This window comes from Nipponia nippon, unplaced genomic scaffold, assembly GCF_047370975.1.
Source record: "Nipponia nippon isolate SJK-2023a ecotype South Korea unplaced genomic scaffold, ASM4737097v1 scaffold_2, whole genome shotgun sequence".
In the NCBI taxonomy this organism is placed as follows: domain Eukaryota; kingdom Metazoa; phylum Chordata; class Aves; order Pelecaniformes; family Threskiornithidae; genus Nipponia; species Nipponia nippon.
In genome coordinates, this window is record NW_028262336.1 from 114052646 (window position 1) to 114069846 (window position 17201).

At 37.3% G+C, this 17201-nt stretch overlaps 1 protein-coding gene across 6 annotated transcripts in view; it reads left to right on the top strand.

Moving 5' to 3' along the window:
* CWF19L2 (CWF19 like cell cycle control factor 2) overlaps positions 1-17201 on the top strand; it is an 85452-nt gene that overhangs the window by 49096 nt on the left and 19155 nt on the right. For all 6 annotated transcript variants that reach the window (XM_087757241.1, XM_087757239.1, XM_087757240.1 and 3 more), the window contains 2 exons: positions 6631-6756; positions 8024-8161. In XM_087757241.1, the coding sequence (XP_087613367.1) occupies positions 6631-6756; positions 8024-8161 (264 nt within the window). The remainder of the gene's footprint in view (positions 1-6630; positions 6757-8023; positions 8162-17201) is intronic.

Here is a 17201-nt window from a genome sequence, read left to right on the forward strand (position 1 = left end):
GTTTCCTATGATATGTTCTGTTGTTGTTAACTTCATCTTTGCTTTGCCTGTCTGCTGTGTATAAATTTTTAAAATTATTCCGTTTCCTTTATACCTTTTCATGATGCTCTTTTTATGGTTTTCCTCTACATGATTATCTTGTGTTCAGTCCAAAATATTTAGCCTGTGAGTGTATTTGTCTTTTCCACCATTTCAAACAAAATTTTGTGCTTATTTCAACCAAATGTTGCAGATGGGCAAGTTTCTTGTTATCAAGCGACGTGCTTCTTAGAAATGTTCCCCCCCCCCCCCCCCCGGTTTTTAAAACTTTGCTTTTTCTTTGACTTTTCTTTTTCCCCAGCTCCTTCAACTGTTAAAATTGTTTCTCCTGTCTGCCACAGTACTGAGCCTTCTTAAGTCATAGGTTGTTTAAGCATTACAATATTCACAAATGTACACCTTTTTTGTTTTTATACGCAGAAGGAAATGACCAGTGCCCTAGCAACTTGCATAGGTTACCTCTTCATTATTATATCCAGAATACTCCATTTGCATTTATATCCCATTTAAAAAGGTGGTGTACATCCTGATGCTGCTTTTCCCTCATGTTGTATTCTTTGTCAACCCTGTTGTCCTTTGTCTTGGCTCATCTAATGCTGATAGGTTTTTTTTTGTTGTTGTTGTTATGTTTTCAAATTAATAGTGCTTTTAATGCTGTAACGATAGCTAGGTCTCACACTGTCTGAACAGCATAGTGATGACATGAAAACACAGTGTTGTCATTGTCCCCTGCCTCTGGTGGTCTCTGTGTCTAGCCAGGTTTGACCTTCACCACATGGCAAGTATGGGGTGGAGGCTTATGCACTTTTTCTCCTGTGGCAATGAATCACCTCTTCTCTCCCTCCCAACAGAGAGAAAACACCTTATCTTGTGAAAAGGTAACAGCTGAGGCAGGTATCTGGCTGATGCTGGAAATAAGTAGGGTTATATGTGTATTATCTGAAAATATCATTATTGTTATTGGAGCCAGACCAGTGTTGGACATCTTGGTTTGCTTTGCAAAATGAGATTTGCCTTTGGTGATACAGAAGAGAGAAGTTTGGCTTACCCAGACAGCTTTTTAGTCCGTAACTTATACCTTCATGTGACTTTTCTTGGAAAAATATAATTGAAGGTGTTGAAGCTAGCATACTTCAGTATCTTCAGAATTTGCAGACTTTATTGGGGTTTCTGGGACAAGCTTTCATTAGGCAAGGATGGCAGATATAAAACAGACATCAGTTGTTTGTTGGAAAATAGCTTTAAATTGAAATTAATGAAGTCATTTATAAAATTTGACAAAGGCTGTCCTAAATGGATGAAATCACCAGATTTAGCGATGTCCCCATTATTTGCTCTAATTTAATGAACTGATTTACCTAAACAACTTTGTAGTGTAATCAAGAAGCTCTCAGGCTTTTTAAATTTTTTTTTTTAATTCTTAATCTTTCCAGAAAGTTCAATACTTATTTTTCTAGTGAAGAATTTCTGCCTTTTTAAAAAAATCTCTGTGTGTGTGTGTGTGTGTATACACATCTGTCTTCATTTAAGTCTGAGAATACCCCAATGAAGTGAGGATGTAGTATTGACCCTGTTTTGGAGGGAGCTCAGCTGACCTGGCTCTTGATGGGATGTCCATCATCTGAACGGACGTTCATCAGCTGAAAAGGTAGTAACTTCCATTCCAAACGAGAAGGTAGTTGGTGGGAACAGGTGAAGGTATGGGAAGACTGAGGGCTGGGCACACAAAGGGAGTGATATGGAACCGCACTTAGCACTCCCATGCTTTGCTTGTAGGCAGCTGGCAACAACAGTGTAAGCTGCAACTGTAAGTACCTACAAATGGAGTTTGCAAGAGCTGAGGTGTAATGAAGTATTTAAGCAGTCATCCAGGAAATGGATATATTCATTCTACTCCCTGGTATTTTGTCTGAAGGACTGGAATCCACGGGAGTGTCTTCATCACTGAACTATATGATAGTGCTCCATTTTCATACGTGCTGATAAATTCTGTCTAGCTTAACGAGTCCTCCACGTCTATTCTTCACTCCTGTACAGGTATTCCAGGCCTCCTCCTCCTCTCTCTGCTTGGTGGGTAGAGAAGTCATGCGAGATAGATCTGTCATCTTCCTGAGCTGCATTAAAGTTTAAATGAATGAATGATATTCCTCCAGAATATTTTTACAAAAGGGTATATTTTTCTGAATTAAATCTGTGGCCGCAGCCTTTTGTAATGAACTCGAGTGTTAATGAGCACTGGATCAGAACTAAGTCAACCAGGGGTGAAACTCACGGATAAGGGTGCTTAGTCCAGGCGTTCTGATTGAGTTTGGATATGGAATAGATGTTAAGCCATCCATCTCTGGCAAAATGGTAGCAGTTTTGGACATGCTCACAAGCGTAACCCAATATGACTCTAGAACTCCACTGAGAAAAACTTAGGTGCCTATAAGATGTTAAGTGCTTAAGGGTAGACTAGAAGTTCAGGGATTACACTCTTCTGTCCAAAGTAAGATAACCTCACTTGTAGGTAGTTCCTTGAGGCAGGTGTTTGCTTCTGGTCTTACAGTTCTGAAGATGCCCAATATAATAAGGATTTACACTATTTGGCAAAATGTTCCTATTGTACAAGGAAACTGAGGGAGCTCCTCTGTGCTCATACGAGTAATAGTGATTTTGCTATCCATTCACCTGTCACTGGCTGACAGATTAAACTGAAGCCAGGCAATTGCCAGCTTGCTTCTTGGGTTCTGATAAAGAAAATCAACATTACCAGTAGTTTTTATATTAACCTTCTATCTCTGTAAGTATCTATGTCTAATGGTAAGGACCACTCTGTGGACTTCTTTTTTTTCTGATATCCAGCATTTAATGTGTTCATAGCTGTTACGTTTTTCCTCTTTGTAAAATAATCTTGGAAGAACTGTCAGTCATGGCTAATAGGGTTTTTTTGTTGATGTTTTTTTTCTTTTTCCCCCTTCAACTGAAGTAGAGATTAGGAGCATAATGCAGAGTGGACATGCACTTTTTTTTGAGAGCATCCCTATGTAAGTTGTGACATGGATCTTCTGATACCTCTTCAGTAGTGATCTGCCTTTCAAGTTTGAAATGAAAGTAAAAAACTCCAACCAGAGGACTAGTTCTGGGTCCTGTCTTGTATTAGTTTGGGTCCTGGGACATAGTGCTTTGTGAACTCCAGTACTGCAAAAAAAAAATTGTGTTCAGAATGCTGATAAAAATAATGAAAGGAAAATTACACTGTTTATCTTTTAGTTTCCTATTGGTCTTTATTCAGTTTAAATAAAAGATGTATGTGTGTCAGACAAAGGATTCAGTTGACTGGTTGCACTTTTTCTACATCAAGTAGCTCCTGTTTAGAAGTTTTGAACTCTTACACCAATTGTAATAAGCATATTAAAGAAAAAAGAAAATACATAGTATTTTTTTTTTTTTTTGGATCATAGGTCATAAAAAGGTCTCCATGCTTTGTCAAGGAATAGTAATTGTGAAATAGCTGTTAAGATGTGCACTTAGCTCTGTCTCATTAAAGAGAACAGGTTAGAACTTGTTGACTGCAATAATAACAGTCAGCAAACTGGTTTTTGCTAAGAAGAAAAGAATTCTTGCTGATATCTGTTGATTACAAGCAAAGCAAAGGCAATGTGGAGACTTGCAAAGCCCTACATCCATTGTAAATAAGCAATTGTATTATGTTCTAGATAAAGAACACAGCAAGTCTGCTTGAAGACTGTTTTGTTTCTGTAACAATGTTAAATATTAAAATATAGAGTAGAAAATCACTGAAAAACTTATGGCTGATAATACAAAAGATGTTAATCTGAAAATACATTTACAAGACATTAATTTCTGGTTAGTTTTATGGAGGGGGGAAATGGTAACTCTCTATTTTTTTTTTTTAGTATTTGACAAAACTGATTATTTCACTCAACCATGTTTCAAGGCTACATACTTATATCATTAAAAAAATAAGAGTTATTTCAGAATGTTTTTCTACTGTATTTTGTCCAGTGCTAGAGCAGTTTTGAGAGAATGAATGCTTTAAGCTTGTTTCAGTTGCTCATTTCCCTCTGTAACCTTACTAGTTTGTGGGATCTTTTGAAAATGACTTTTTTGCAATTCTGTGGGTAGTAAGTTGGTGTAATAAATTGCATGTGCATGATTAAGGGTGTAGCATTTTGGCCTCTAGAATTCTCATCACCTTGTATAATCTACAAGATGGAAAACGCAACTCAGGATGTGATCAACTGGCTCACAAACTCGTTTTCTGACTTGCTGTCAACCAAGGATTGCAAGTCTTTTTTCTACAAAGGGGCCCCCTAGTCTGTCTTCACCCTTTGTGAATGCATGAATTTGTCCCCAAGTGCAAGACTTAGCATTTGTTTAAGGTTTCTGCAGCCTGTTATCTCAGTTCGTTGAGCTCCCTCTCAATGACAACCCGACCCTCAAGTCTATCAGCCATGTCCCCATCCCACCTATTTGGTGTCTCGGCAAACTTGCCGAGAGCGCATTTTGTTCCATTGTCCAGGGTGTTGAAGTTAAATTGTGTTCATCCCTCTATCAACCCCCGAGGAATGGCATCTGTAACAATGTCCTGGTTAAACTATGAGGAGTGCCAGTTAGACTTTGAAGTATTGACAACTACTCTTTGAGCCTGGTAATCCAGACAATTTCCCACCCGTTTTGCAGTCTGCACATCCCTCCAGTTTGTCAACAAAAATACTATGAGACTGCATTGAAAACCTTGCAAACATCAAGATAAACAAGTCGCCGGTACTTTCCTTGTGCACTGAACCAGTCATCTCACCGCAGAGGGCAGATTTATCAGACATGATTTTCCATTTGCAAATCCATGTTGGCTGTTCCCAGTCACCTTGCTGCTGCTGTGCTTGGAAGGGGCTTCCATGAGGACATCCAGTATGCTTATAGAATCCCTTCTTTTTGTCCTTTGCATCTCTTGCTAGTTTCAGCTTCAGCTGTGGTTTTCCCAATTCTATCCCTGCATGCCTGGCAAGCGCTTCTGTGTTTCTCCTGAGTAATTTGTATCAGGTTCCGCCTTCTGTAAGCTTCCTTTTATTTTTGTTAGAAGTTCCCCATTTAGCCAAGTAGCCGATCAAATGGATCCTTCTCATCCTCTGTGGAGGTTGTCCTTGAAGATCAGCCAGCTCTCGTGGGCACCTTTGTTGTTCATGACCATCTCCCATGAGATCCATGAGCCAAGCAGATCCCTGAATAAACTGAAGTCTTATTTTCCTACAGTCCAGGGTTTTTCTTTGTTCTGTTACTTGCTTTCCTCACTTCCCTTAAAATCTTAAGCTCCAGTATCTCATGATTGCTGCAGCCAAGGCAGCTTCTGACTTCCATGTTCCTGATTAGACTTTTTTTTTTTTAAATTTATGAGTAGAAAATTCAGTAGAGGAACACTCCTAGTCAGTTTGTTTAGCATTTGTGTCAGTACTTGTCCTCAATGCATTCGAACTCTGGATTGCACGTGCCCTACTGTGTTCCTCTTCCAGCAGATGAACTGGTGGTTCTGTTCCACCATGAGGACCAAGGGTAGGTGTGTGAAAGCTTCCCTTGTTGCCCACTCCTGTGTCTGCCTCTTATCTCACATCTTCAGCACCTCAAGAACTTGGTTTAGTCAGGTTTGGAATATATCCTCCTCATGATTCCCAAATTTCTTTTGGTATGCAGAAGCAGTAATTAATTACAAGTGTAGTTTATGTGAGACTGAATGTGTTTGCCATCCAAAGGCAAATGACTTATTTGGCATATATAAGGTAAATGCTTGTCTTTGTTTCCATATATTTCAGCACACAAACAGCTGATTTAAATGTTGTCATTTCTACCTCAGTATAATTTAATTTGACCTAAATAATGTACAATCTACTCATCTGTTTCTTCTTCACCACAGAGAGAGAGATACTTGAGCTGTTTGTATCTCCTATTCTGCATATCCTAGAATCAAGATTAAAAAATTTTCAGTATTACATTGTGATAAAAGTGATCTGTACTGGTGGTAGGTGCAGTGTAGGACAGAAAAGTCTGATCTAATGGAATGTGTTGAAAAGCAATAGCTAATGTTTTGGCTAGTTTGTTAGCCAAGTTTTGAAAGGAAAAAAATACACCAAACAAACATGAAAAAAAACCCCAAACCCCCAATTCACAAAAAGCCCAGAACTGGTAATGTGCTGCAGCTTTTCAGATGGTTTTCAGGAATACACTGTTATAATGGTGGTGGTGTATATTAATTCAATATTATCTATTTAAGTCTTTAGAAGCATTGTATTTCTTCTGGGGATGATGCTTTATGAGAAAGAACCATGAATACAAACTTGGTTCTTTTTGGAAAGGATTTGTTAACTCTGCACTTAACCAGCTGATTATATTTTTAATATTCTCTTCTTTTTCAATGTGGAAAAGAATGCCTTTTGTAAGGTAATACCGTCTGCTTTGAATAATAATGAACACGCAAAACAAAAAATCTGTTATTTAATCTTTAGGATTTTAAAGATTTATTTCGTGTGAAGTAGGTGTTTCTTTTGGTTTTGTCTGTATCACCTGTTTTAAAATATATCTTAAAACCTGTCACAGACTTCAAGCCATCAAGAAGATGAACAAGTGGTCCTTGTCAGAACAGATCAAAGTGGAAGGGCATGGCCTGTGACTGCACCAAGTGAACCACGGGAGCCAAAAGGAGGACGGAGAAAGCGACAGATGGTAAGTTTTACAAATGTGAGTATTAAAGTGTAATTCTGAAATGATTTTGCAATTTTACTTTCATGATGCCATAATTAATATGTGTCTGATCAGAATGTCGATAGGTAGTTAAAAAGTTCCTTTCAGAAGATGATTGTAATTAAGTGTTAGAGTACATATTTATTAAGCATATATTGAGTTTATTTTCAGACTACGTTTCCCTAGTGATCACTTCAGGGTTTATTTAAATGCACATTCAAGGAAAAGTAAGTTTTTCAAATCATCACAGTCTCTCAGCCAAGTAGTTTATATTGCATAAAGTTATGTAAATAATGAAGATTAGCAGAGGTGAATATTTCCAAAATAAGAAAGACTTTACTGAGATACTCAGGCCTCAGGGGCTAATTTTCCTTTTCTTTTCTCCTGATCAAAAATACTGCTACTGCTGATAATAAAAATTATGACCTAATCTTTGTAACAAAGTGCTTTGGGGAACAGTGAGAAGCTTGGAGGCTGGAGCAGTGTTTTATTAGGATATTTTCTTGCAACAGTCAATCAACTAATATTTTGATCCTCTTGGGATAAGAGGAGATGACAATGCCTCATATTTCTAGCAAGTATGTTCTTGATTAGTAAGACAGCTCAGTTTGTAACACTGCTATGGAGCAGTGAAAGGCACAAGAGGGTGAGGAATTAGTTGTCATCTTCCTGTTGTTTCCATTTTGGAAAATGCCATCTCTGCTTTATGTTAATGACCATTCCCTATGCTCCTTCAGGATTTAGTTTAGTCTTGCCCTAAAGGACAAACTCTGTTCTCTTGTGCGCTCTGTCTAAGATGGCAACATTTCCCGGCAGAGGTACCACATTTATACAAGTTTTCAGTAGTGTCTGTGATTGCTGTGTTTCAGTAGCGTCTGTGACTTGACAATTCAAAAGCTTCTGTAAATAATGAAGATTACTTTTTGGAATATTCCATTTTTGTGAACTGATTAACTGTTTCAGTGAATTACTGTGCATCTTTCCTGAGCGGTAATGTTGTAGCTCTGATAGCTTAAGGATACAAAGGATATACCAATTGTGGGAAGAGGCTATATTTTTATTTAGACCTACTGATGCAGTTAAAGAAAGGGGAAGATGTTCTTTTCAAATGAAGCAGCAAGCCCAGTTGTTTCAGATGTGCTTAGCTTGATTCATGATTCTTTAAACTTGTTGAAATTATTAGGATCTGAATTTTATAGTTGATCTTTCTCACTAGGTTAATATTTATTTTCAATATGTTTGTTTCCAGGTTCCTACTCATGTAGATAAAGAAAGAGTAAGGTATTTTCAGGATGATGATACTATGAACCTGCAGGATTTGGTCAAAAATGAGAAGATGAGAACAGCAGAGGATCAAAACTCACTGTTCATGCGTATGGCATCAAAGGTAAGGTGTCATGTGTATGGCTTCTTAATTAAGCATTTTATTATTACAAATACCAGGGAGGACATGAGGCCTCAGCGCTCTAGGTATGTTGCTTTTGGTTGAGAATTCTGATTGTCTTGAATAACGAAGTCTGTTGTAAGATGGTCCTGGTCGATATTATCGAAGTGATGGAAACCCGCATGCATGCAGAAAATGTGGTGCCTTCAGTTTCTTCATAGAGGTGATTGTGCTGTTCCTCTGCCTGTAGAATTTGATGCTTTTGAGGTGAACACTTTTAGAGTCTGTTGTACGTTAATAGGTTACTTATGCCCAACAAAGCAGGTTTTCTCCAAATTAGTGACGAATAAAAGCAGCATTTTCTTAGTGTTTAGAATATCTCTTCCATCTACAAGTTACAAGAATCAATGAGATTTGAAGCAAACTACCTGAAATTCCACCAGGATGTCCTGGATAATGAGATAATTTATGCTTGCGGTCCACACAGATTTATACATTATGGTTTCATGACTGATTCCACTTAAAAGAGCGGCCAGCTCGCAGACAGATACTGCAGTGCAAATGGAATGATTAATTTCTGTCATCCAAACTGAATAATAAAGGATACTTTCTGTGCTGGATATGGAAGTATTTGACAGAGATGACTTCCAATAGCTACAACATACAGTTTCTCCAGCATGCTTCAAGTTTTACTAGGTTACTGCTCCAGTATTTTGTGCACCACTGTGCAGATTTTAGAAAAGATTGTTAGCATGGAATTAGTATCACCACAGACAAAATTCGTTTTTCCATTTATCTAGAAGGCAGACAAGATCCTGGAAAGTAGGTTTTGGTTGAGGTTTTTTTTGTTTTCTTTTTAAAATTCTCTTTCTTCAGGTGATACTTGAAAGAATTGGAAAAGCCATAATAATGCCCAGTAGAAAATATTTAACCTGATGCTATAAACCATCTGGCAGGAAGTTCTTCTGGAGAGATTATCAGAACTTTAGAAAGTAGTGTGGTTTATGCATCTTCTCATTCAGCTGCTTCTGGTAGAAGTTCTCATTCTCTCCCACTGGCATACTCAAAAAAATGATGCCCTTGGGGTCCAGGTAAATAAACATGTCTTGTTGGCTGCTTGTGTATTCATGTATTTATTGATTCCAAGTTTCTTCACTTCAAACTGGAAATAACATTTGACTCTTAGAGCATGTTCAGTTATTCTTGGTTTAGTTTTTGTATTTTTGACATTATATTAAGTAATTATTAATGCAATGAAAACTAGAAAACTTGAAGGGAGATCAAAGATTTCTATATTATTTAGTTTTGTAAGTCTTCAAAGGGAAAATTCTGATAATTTTTCTTTGTAATTTTTTTTGTTCTGTTCTTTTTTCTATTCAATTTTGAAATGCTGTGAATTTTCCCAGTTCTTGAGGCCTAAGACACTTAATGCAAGAGCAGCATATATGAGAGCTTCACTCAGCCCAGTATTCTGTGTCCAACAGTGACTGCTTAGGAGAAAGAGTGTAAGAGCAGGTCACATTTCCAACGATGCAGCCCTTATGTACTTTCCTGGCCTTTGGCAATTTGGGAGTTTTTATGGTACCTCCTTACCTGGTATTTCTCTCTGCTTTTGGTTTATGGATAGTTATGTTAATTGGGGATTAGACTGAATACCCCCTCTTACTTCCTTTCTGTGGCTCCTCATCTCCCATTCTATCATCTGTACCTATTGCTAAAAGGCATGAGCAATAATTATTAAATTTGAAGAAAACAGAAAACCAAATCCTGTATGCATAACATCTTTGGTTTACATTCTTGTACCTGCAGCCAGTTCCTCAAAGATTTTAATTACTTGCACTGTAAGGATTTCTGGGACAATGGTGACATGTGTTCCATTTAGGAATGGTACAGAAATGGCCTGGCTCAGTATGTAGCTTTTTTAAAAATAAAGATTCTGTAAAAATAAGGGTGAATGTTGGCAAATGAACTTCTGCATCCATATAGTAGAGGAAAATGCAATATAGTGTTTAACTTCCATAAAGAGGCAATGATGAAGAAATGTGGAGTCTTATTTAGTGGGAATTTAAAATCAGTACATAAAGAGAAAATGCTTGCAGGTTATGAGGGGCTCTTTAGTACTCAGTGCTAATTGTACACATCTGCCACTGGTGAAAACATTCTAAGGGAGTGAACACCCTCCCAAAATGGGATAAAACTTTATTTAATTGCTTTTATTTAAAAATAAATCCAAGGGTGGGTGAACAGAAGAATAAAGAGCTTCCGGAGGTTAAAAGAAAAATCAAACCTAGAACCCAACCATTATTTAAAAAGTACTTGTCATGTCCAAGTAAGGAGAATGGGAAAGAGCATGAGCCTAGCAGGCTTAGACGTAAGCTTTGATAAGAAAGATTGAAAAATTATATTGAGTTATCTAGTTATTCTGAGTTATATCTAGTATATCTAGTTATTTTGAGTTTGCTAAAATATAAAACTAGGAGTTAAACTCATTGGAAGCAAGAATCCTGCAGGAATGTGGTGTTGAAAAAACCTGATCAAGGTATAATTAGAGCATTTAGGAAAGATAAGTGCATGCTAGAAGAACTAATGAACTGTTTGCATTAATATCCTCTATAAATGAGGTCAGAGTGATTCTTTCGCATGAGCCATTATTTACAGGGAATAAGTGAAAAACTCTCAAGTTAACAGTGCCAGTACAATTAATTTTAGCTCAAATTTATAGAAATCCATTATTTTAAAAAGAAAGTTAAATTTGAGATGAATAATAAATGACTAAAACCAAATGGTCCTCACTTAAGTGGTCTGAAAGAAGTCAGGTGTGACATGCTGAACTATGAGCTGCTGAGTGTAATCTTTATTCATCCTGAGGAACAGAAGAAGGCAAGTGTAATGTCAATCTTTAAAAAGAAAACATAGGGCAGGAGTAAATGGTTATTTTTTATTCCAAAAGGAGGTTACCAGTGGATTCATGAGGAATCTCTTCTGTTCAACACATACCTAAACCATCTGGAGGAAGGGATACTTTATGACCTGACAATTTGTTATTCTTTTGTAATTATTCAGGACTGTCAAAAATAGAGGTCACTGTAAACTGTAGAATTTCAAAATACAAAGCTGGGATTTTTCTAACACTGTGAAACTTGTATCTGAACTAATTCTTAAGATTCACTTTAGAGAGTCGCTGGAGAGATGTATGTATTTTAGTGGTGTGAGTCATCTGTCCTATTTTGAATGATGTCTGACAGACATTATGGGTATAAAAGGAATTAAGATGTCTGGCTCAGAAACAGGAGATGATGCTATAGACCTCTCAAATAAGGAGAAAGGGATCCCACCATAGGCATTGAGGCAGTAAATTCAGATGAAAGTCAGGGTTGATGAATGCAAAATGATGGTAATCGTGAAGCTGAGTGAACTGGGCATATACCATAACAGGCTGTTACTGCTTCGTTCGAGAGTCATTGTGAATCTGCAAACATCGTCTCAGTGCTGGTGGGATTGTGAGAAAAGGGAATTGAGGACCAGTTTGAAACATGTAAGGCTACTGTACTGCACCCGCGGTGCACCCATAGCTTGAATGCTACCCAAGTTCATAAAGCATGCCCTGTGGTCAAAGGTACAGAATGGTGGCCATTTGAAGGAAACCTAAGTAAGCCAAAATTTCTTCAGCTTGGTCGGGGAAAAAAGGCAGCTGGTAGACTAGAACACACAATTAACATAAAAGTTTAATAGAAAACAACTGGTTTTGTTTCTCATATGTGAAGTGGTCACAGAGCAAAGTTTAACATGAAGGAGGGTTTTGTTTGTTTTTTCAGTGGCGAAGGAAATTACAGAACTCACGCTGTAGAGCATGAGATGCTGTGGAGACCTTAATTGTGAGTGGGAGGAAAAAGGATACAGCACCTTTGTGAAGTACAGTTTCATTGGTAGATATTAAATAGGGTGATCTAGGTAGAATTTTGGCTCATGATTTCCACAGTGAAATGCTGAAAGCTGCAAGAGTGTAGCAGAAGCATCAGTTCTACATGCCTTGTTTATGCTTTTACTCACACGTTTTAGCCATTGCTGGAGGTGGATTTTGCGATATAAAGTGACCACACTGGGTTAGAGCAAGCAGCTGAGTTTAGTATGTTTCATTCTAAAGGTGTCTTTCTTTTGGGGTTTTTTATTTTGTTTTGTTTAATGATAAAATTTTTTAATAATGTTACAAGAAGGTATTGTGTTTCCTGGCTTATGCAACTGCTTTATTTTAGTTTGGGAAGGCTCTGAAGTTCCTGTTGAGTTCAATAAGCTTTAGGTCAGGTGATACGTGCTGTTTCTTTTTTGTTACTAGGCAAAGATGCACTACATCACGTTATTTTATTAGAACAAGCTTCTTGAATGAATAGCTAGCTCTCGACTAATCTTTTAAGGTTGAGCCATATTATTTATTTACTAGCTAAGTGTGCTGGAGCATGTGCTCAAGGTAGATGTTTTTGTCAATTACTGTTCAAGAGGTTGTCCTCTTTTGGCTGTACAAGGAATCTGTTGCAATGGATTTTTAGTTGTCCAAATTTTAATTCATGCTACTGAAGTTCTCCAGTCCCATGCAATGTCACGTTTAGGTTTTGAAGGTATTTTTGTTTGGCTTTCACAAAAAGAAGCAATCATAGATGCCAGTTCTTCTTCTCTGTTAAAATCTGAAATGCTTTTGATAGTTTCTGTACAGGTGATTCCCAGCTCTTGTCACCACAAAATGTGATGGTCTTCTCCAGATGCTGGTTGTTTCTTGATCCTAAATTAAGAAACTGGTTCCTAGGCATCCTGAGTTTTCCATGTCTTTCCATGTCTGTAGAATGCATTCTTGTTCACAGCATTACAAGATCGGTGTTAGCGCTGAAGTGTTGGAAGCAGTCTGAAAAATTTAGGTGTGATCACAGATATTCTAGATGGTTTCTTCATGTGCTTTATAAACCTACACTACAGAGAGTATCTATCTGCATTATGATCTGGGAGCTCAGTGAGTCAATCTTCAAAAATCTTGCATCTCTCCTGAGAGTACTCATCAAGGTGTTTCTACGTCCAGCAGAAAGTCTAGCAACCAAACCTCCTTTTCAGTTTTAGTTTGATAACATAGTACGCAAATTTGACACGTATGAATTACTTTCTCTTTGTACCTTCATTTGAGAAGGAAAAATACATATCTACAAAAATGAATCTGTCATCTTTCAGAAGAGCAGTGGGAGGAAGCTGCTGAAAGTCTATAAATGATACCCTACGTAGGATGGGAGAAGGGAGATCCTACCCTTTAAATTCTGTTGAATAATTTCATTCATCTTACCAGTCTGAACTGCTTTTGTTGAGTGATTGTTGTGATTTCTTAGGCGTGGCTACTGGGACAGAAGAAGTTATCCACTGCAGACAACGCATGTGCTTTTAGAGAATGAAATATAGGGTATATTTTTACCAACACCCTTCCTTTAAGGATCTCTGTTGCACAGTTGCTTCTCATTACAGTGTTGGTTTTGCTTCCGTAAGTTCTAATGTCAACCCTGATGCCAACATAATTTGCGGGAAAATGGATGTTTGATGGGTGGCTCATCCTTAGGTTCAGGTGGATGCCTCTTTTCAGCTGAATGAAAATGAAACCAAAATTTGTTTGAATTACCAAAAATAATTTTTTTTTTAATCTGTTGCATTTGTTAGTTGTCTTTAAAATTACTGGCTGCTCAGCAAGTAACAAGAAAAGTTAGACTACAAACTTGAGGAGCTTCTGCTGCCGTAATATAGCCAAATATGTCTGTGGTTTTTTTTTGTTTGTTTGTTTGTTTTGAGCTTCTATCTTATGGTCAGATTATTTTTTTCCATATTGTCTATATCTTGTTCAGTCCAGTGAATGTTCAGTGTCTGGCAGCAAGGTGGCTCTCCAGTCCTTACAACTCTTTGGTTATGCAGTGTGATCACCCTTATTGCCACCTTTAATCCAGTGTGAATTTACCAATGTGAACAGAGGAGCCTAAATCCTCCCTTGTCTTCATCACCTCCGTCTTGTGAAGCGTGTTTGCTCCTGCTCCCATGATGTGTTGGACCAGCCAGCAGTGTAATTCCCCATGCAGTTGTGGCTGTGGCCAGCCGTGGTTACTGCTAAGCATATAGGCTACAGCACTATTATTTTCTTTATGGATTTTCCCAGGGCTTTTATCACTTTCCCAGACTATGCCAAAAAGAAAACTCCAGCTGCACGGCTGCTGAGGACGGAGGAAATGGGCACTGCTCTCACGAATGGGAACAGAATGAGAAAGTCAGACCAGCATATTTTACGGCTTTTGCACAGCTGAGTGCTCTGCTCCACATGAATGTTCCTTTCCTGATATTTAGTGTTTTAATGGTATTTCAAGTGATATACAGGCTAGTTGTTATGAATATGAAGATAATGTCATAATTGCAGTTTTGTAAGGGAGCTGGGGATGTTGAAATAGAAAGAAATAATTCATAAAAGGATTTACTTTCTTAAATGGGGCTTGGAAGAAATGTCAGTACGTAGATCCAAAATCTCTATCCGTGACACCTCTGTCTAATCCCTTTGGTCAATTAAGGTCTATATGACGTTATCTCATGCCTGACTCCCACTCAGATTCACAGACTAAACATCTGTTGTGGTCAAGCCATAATCGTCCTCACAAGTCTTTTCCCACCTGTAAAGTTTCCTTTTCTCAAGAGCTCCATGAGATCAAATGGAGGGAATATAGCATCTCCTTGCTATTTGTTTGACTGTTGAGCCTATGTTTTAAATTTAGATGAAAAGCAAATTCAGATTTATCATTCCCCTCTTGCCCATTCTTTTTCTTCTAGCTGTGGTTCTAATACAGCCCTGTGGTACTTGAGACTCTTATCTCCTGTTACTTTTTGGCTTCTGTTCACAGCAGGTTGATGTGGACATCAGTTATCTCAAACAGTTTGAAATACAGCCTCTCCCACAGCTGTCCCATGCATGCTATTATGTCAAACTTAGGAACACAAGGAAAAAGCCTCAAATCTTTAATTTTCAGTGGCGAAAAAGCTTTTTTTTTAAAAAAAAAACCAAAAATTAAAAACCCAACACTTATCTTTGATGCATGGAAAAAAACAGGCCATGGAGTCTGATTCTTTCCTAATCACCTAAAGAAAAAAAAAAACTGTTTGAAGTTACTGTATTTCTACTTTTTTCTTTCTTCAGCTTGGAAAGCAGATTGGGGTCTCCCTGCTACAGAAGCATGACTACATGATACAAAAATGTCAACAAATTATTTAAAAAATTATTTTTTTTCCTGCCGGTTTTAGAGTACAAAATATGTGTGAAGTCTTAGGTTTTCACTACTGATTACTTTAAGTACCCTGTCTGTAGTTCCTTCTGCCCTTGACTATTGCAAGTAGTTCAATTTTCCCAAATTCATGTTGTTAAGACTTACGTAATCCTTTCACTTATGTCAATAGATGCTTGTGGATGTCTAGAGACTAATATCTAGAACATTACCTCAATAGAAATTACCTTCTGTTTGTATGCATAAATTCTACTAGGGCATTTTTTTTTCTTTTTGATTATGTTTTACTAAAAGAAAGTGAGAAAGATTAATTCGTATTGTTCATCAGACCATTTAAATTTTTGCCATAAACTCATTTTATTTAAAAATCTCTGCAGCAATCCATAACATGAATTTAAGCAGTGAAAAATACAGAACTATATTAGTAACGCTGACCTTCATTTATGGGTTTAGTAAAGAGGTAGGCTGGTATTACAGGTTTGCAAAAAGGAAATTTGCATGTTGCCTTTCCTTGGTTCTGAAGTCTGTAAAATGGAAAATTGCTTTCAGCCTTATCATTTTTACTTGCTGTGCAAACCTACCTGTTGCACATCTTTGCATTTCCATCACCATAAAGCAAAATAATAGTCTATAAACATTTTAAAAGCTTTTTCTTCTCTTTCTTCACATGGTGAAGCCATTCTAGCACAGTATTTAATACACAGGATAAAACTAACAAAGCTCTGGTGCACTGTTGCTTTTTACTTAAAGATCTACGCTGTGCATGGTTTGCTGTGAAAAAATTAATATGAAAAACCAAGAGAAAATAATTTCAAGCACCTTGTTCTGTGTTCTGCTACATTTCAGTTCAATGCACTAAACAACTCTCTGTGTATATTGTGTGGACACAGAGTTAAAGCTGTTCCTGCCTGTGGAAACAAATCAACAGCAGTGACAGCTGGATTAGGAAAGAAAACCTTGGAACAGGAGGAACTGTGTAGAAGCAGCTCATATTAAATGACTGCGTAAGCATTTTGCTTTATTCATGAATTATCTTAAAATTACAAGATATGTTGCAAATGAAGACTTGTGCAGGATAGTCTTTTCTAGGCATTTAAGTTATGGCCAGGGATAGCTGTAAGGTTGAATGCTAATCACACTTTCAATAGCAGAATTCTGTGGCTAAAGGTATTTTGTTTGGCTTACATTTCATTTCATTGACTTGCATATGAAGTTTTATCTGTCCTAATAACTAATTATAGCAAAATCTACGGTTTTCATTTCAAATAACTGAGGCAAAAAGGAGCATGGGTCCCTAACCATTGAGCAGTACTCTGCTGTTTGTTTATTGCTTGACTTCTGCTGCTCAAAGGCAATCCTGAACTACCTTGCTCATCAACATGATTCATAATATTTTCCTGTCACTGTCATAGGCCTTAAAAGCAGTCTGTGCATAGATCTGTTAAAATCCTTTCGTACTATGTGTTTAAAATATTATTTATTTCACTGGGATGATAGGTTTGGGAAATGCCTCTATGCTGAATTATATGTTGAATTAAACCTACAAATTCAGATGTCTGTGGTCATAGGGAGACTGGAGTTGTAATAAAATTAACATGATAAAATTCTGCCTTGATTTGGCTTGAGCAAATGCTATTTGAGATCAGAAAGACTGTTTTCTGAGGTGATTTTGTTGTAAACAATAAGTGCTAAATGCTGAATAAATTTAAATGTGATGAGATGTATTCATATGTCGCTCAGGTTTATATTCTAAAATAATAGTT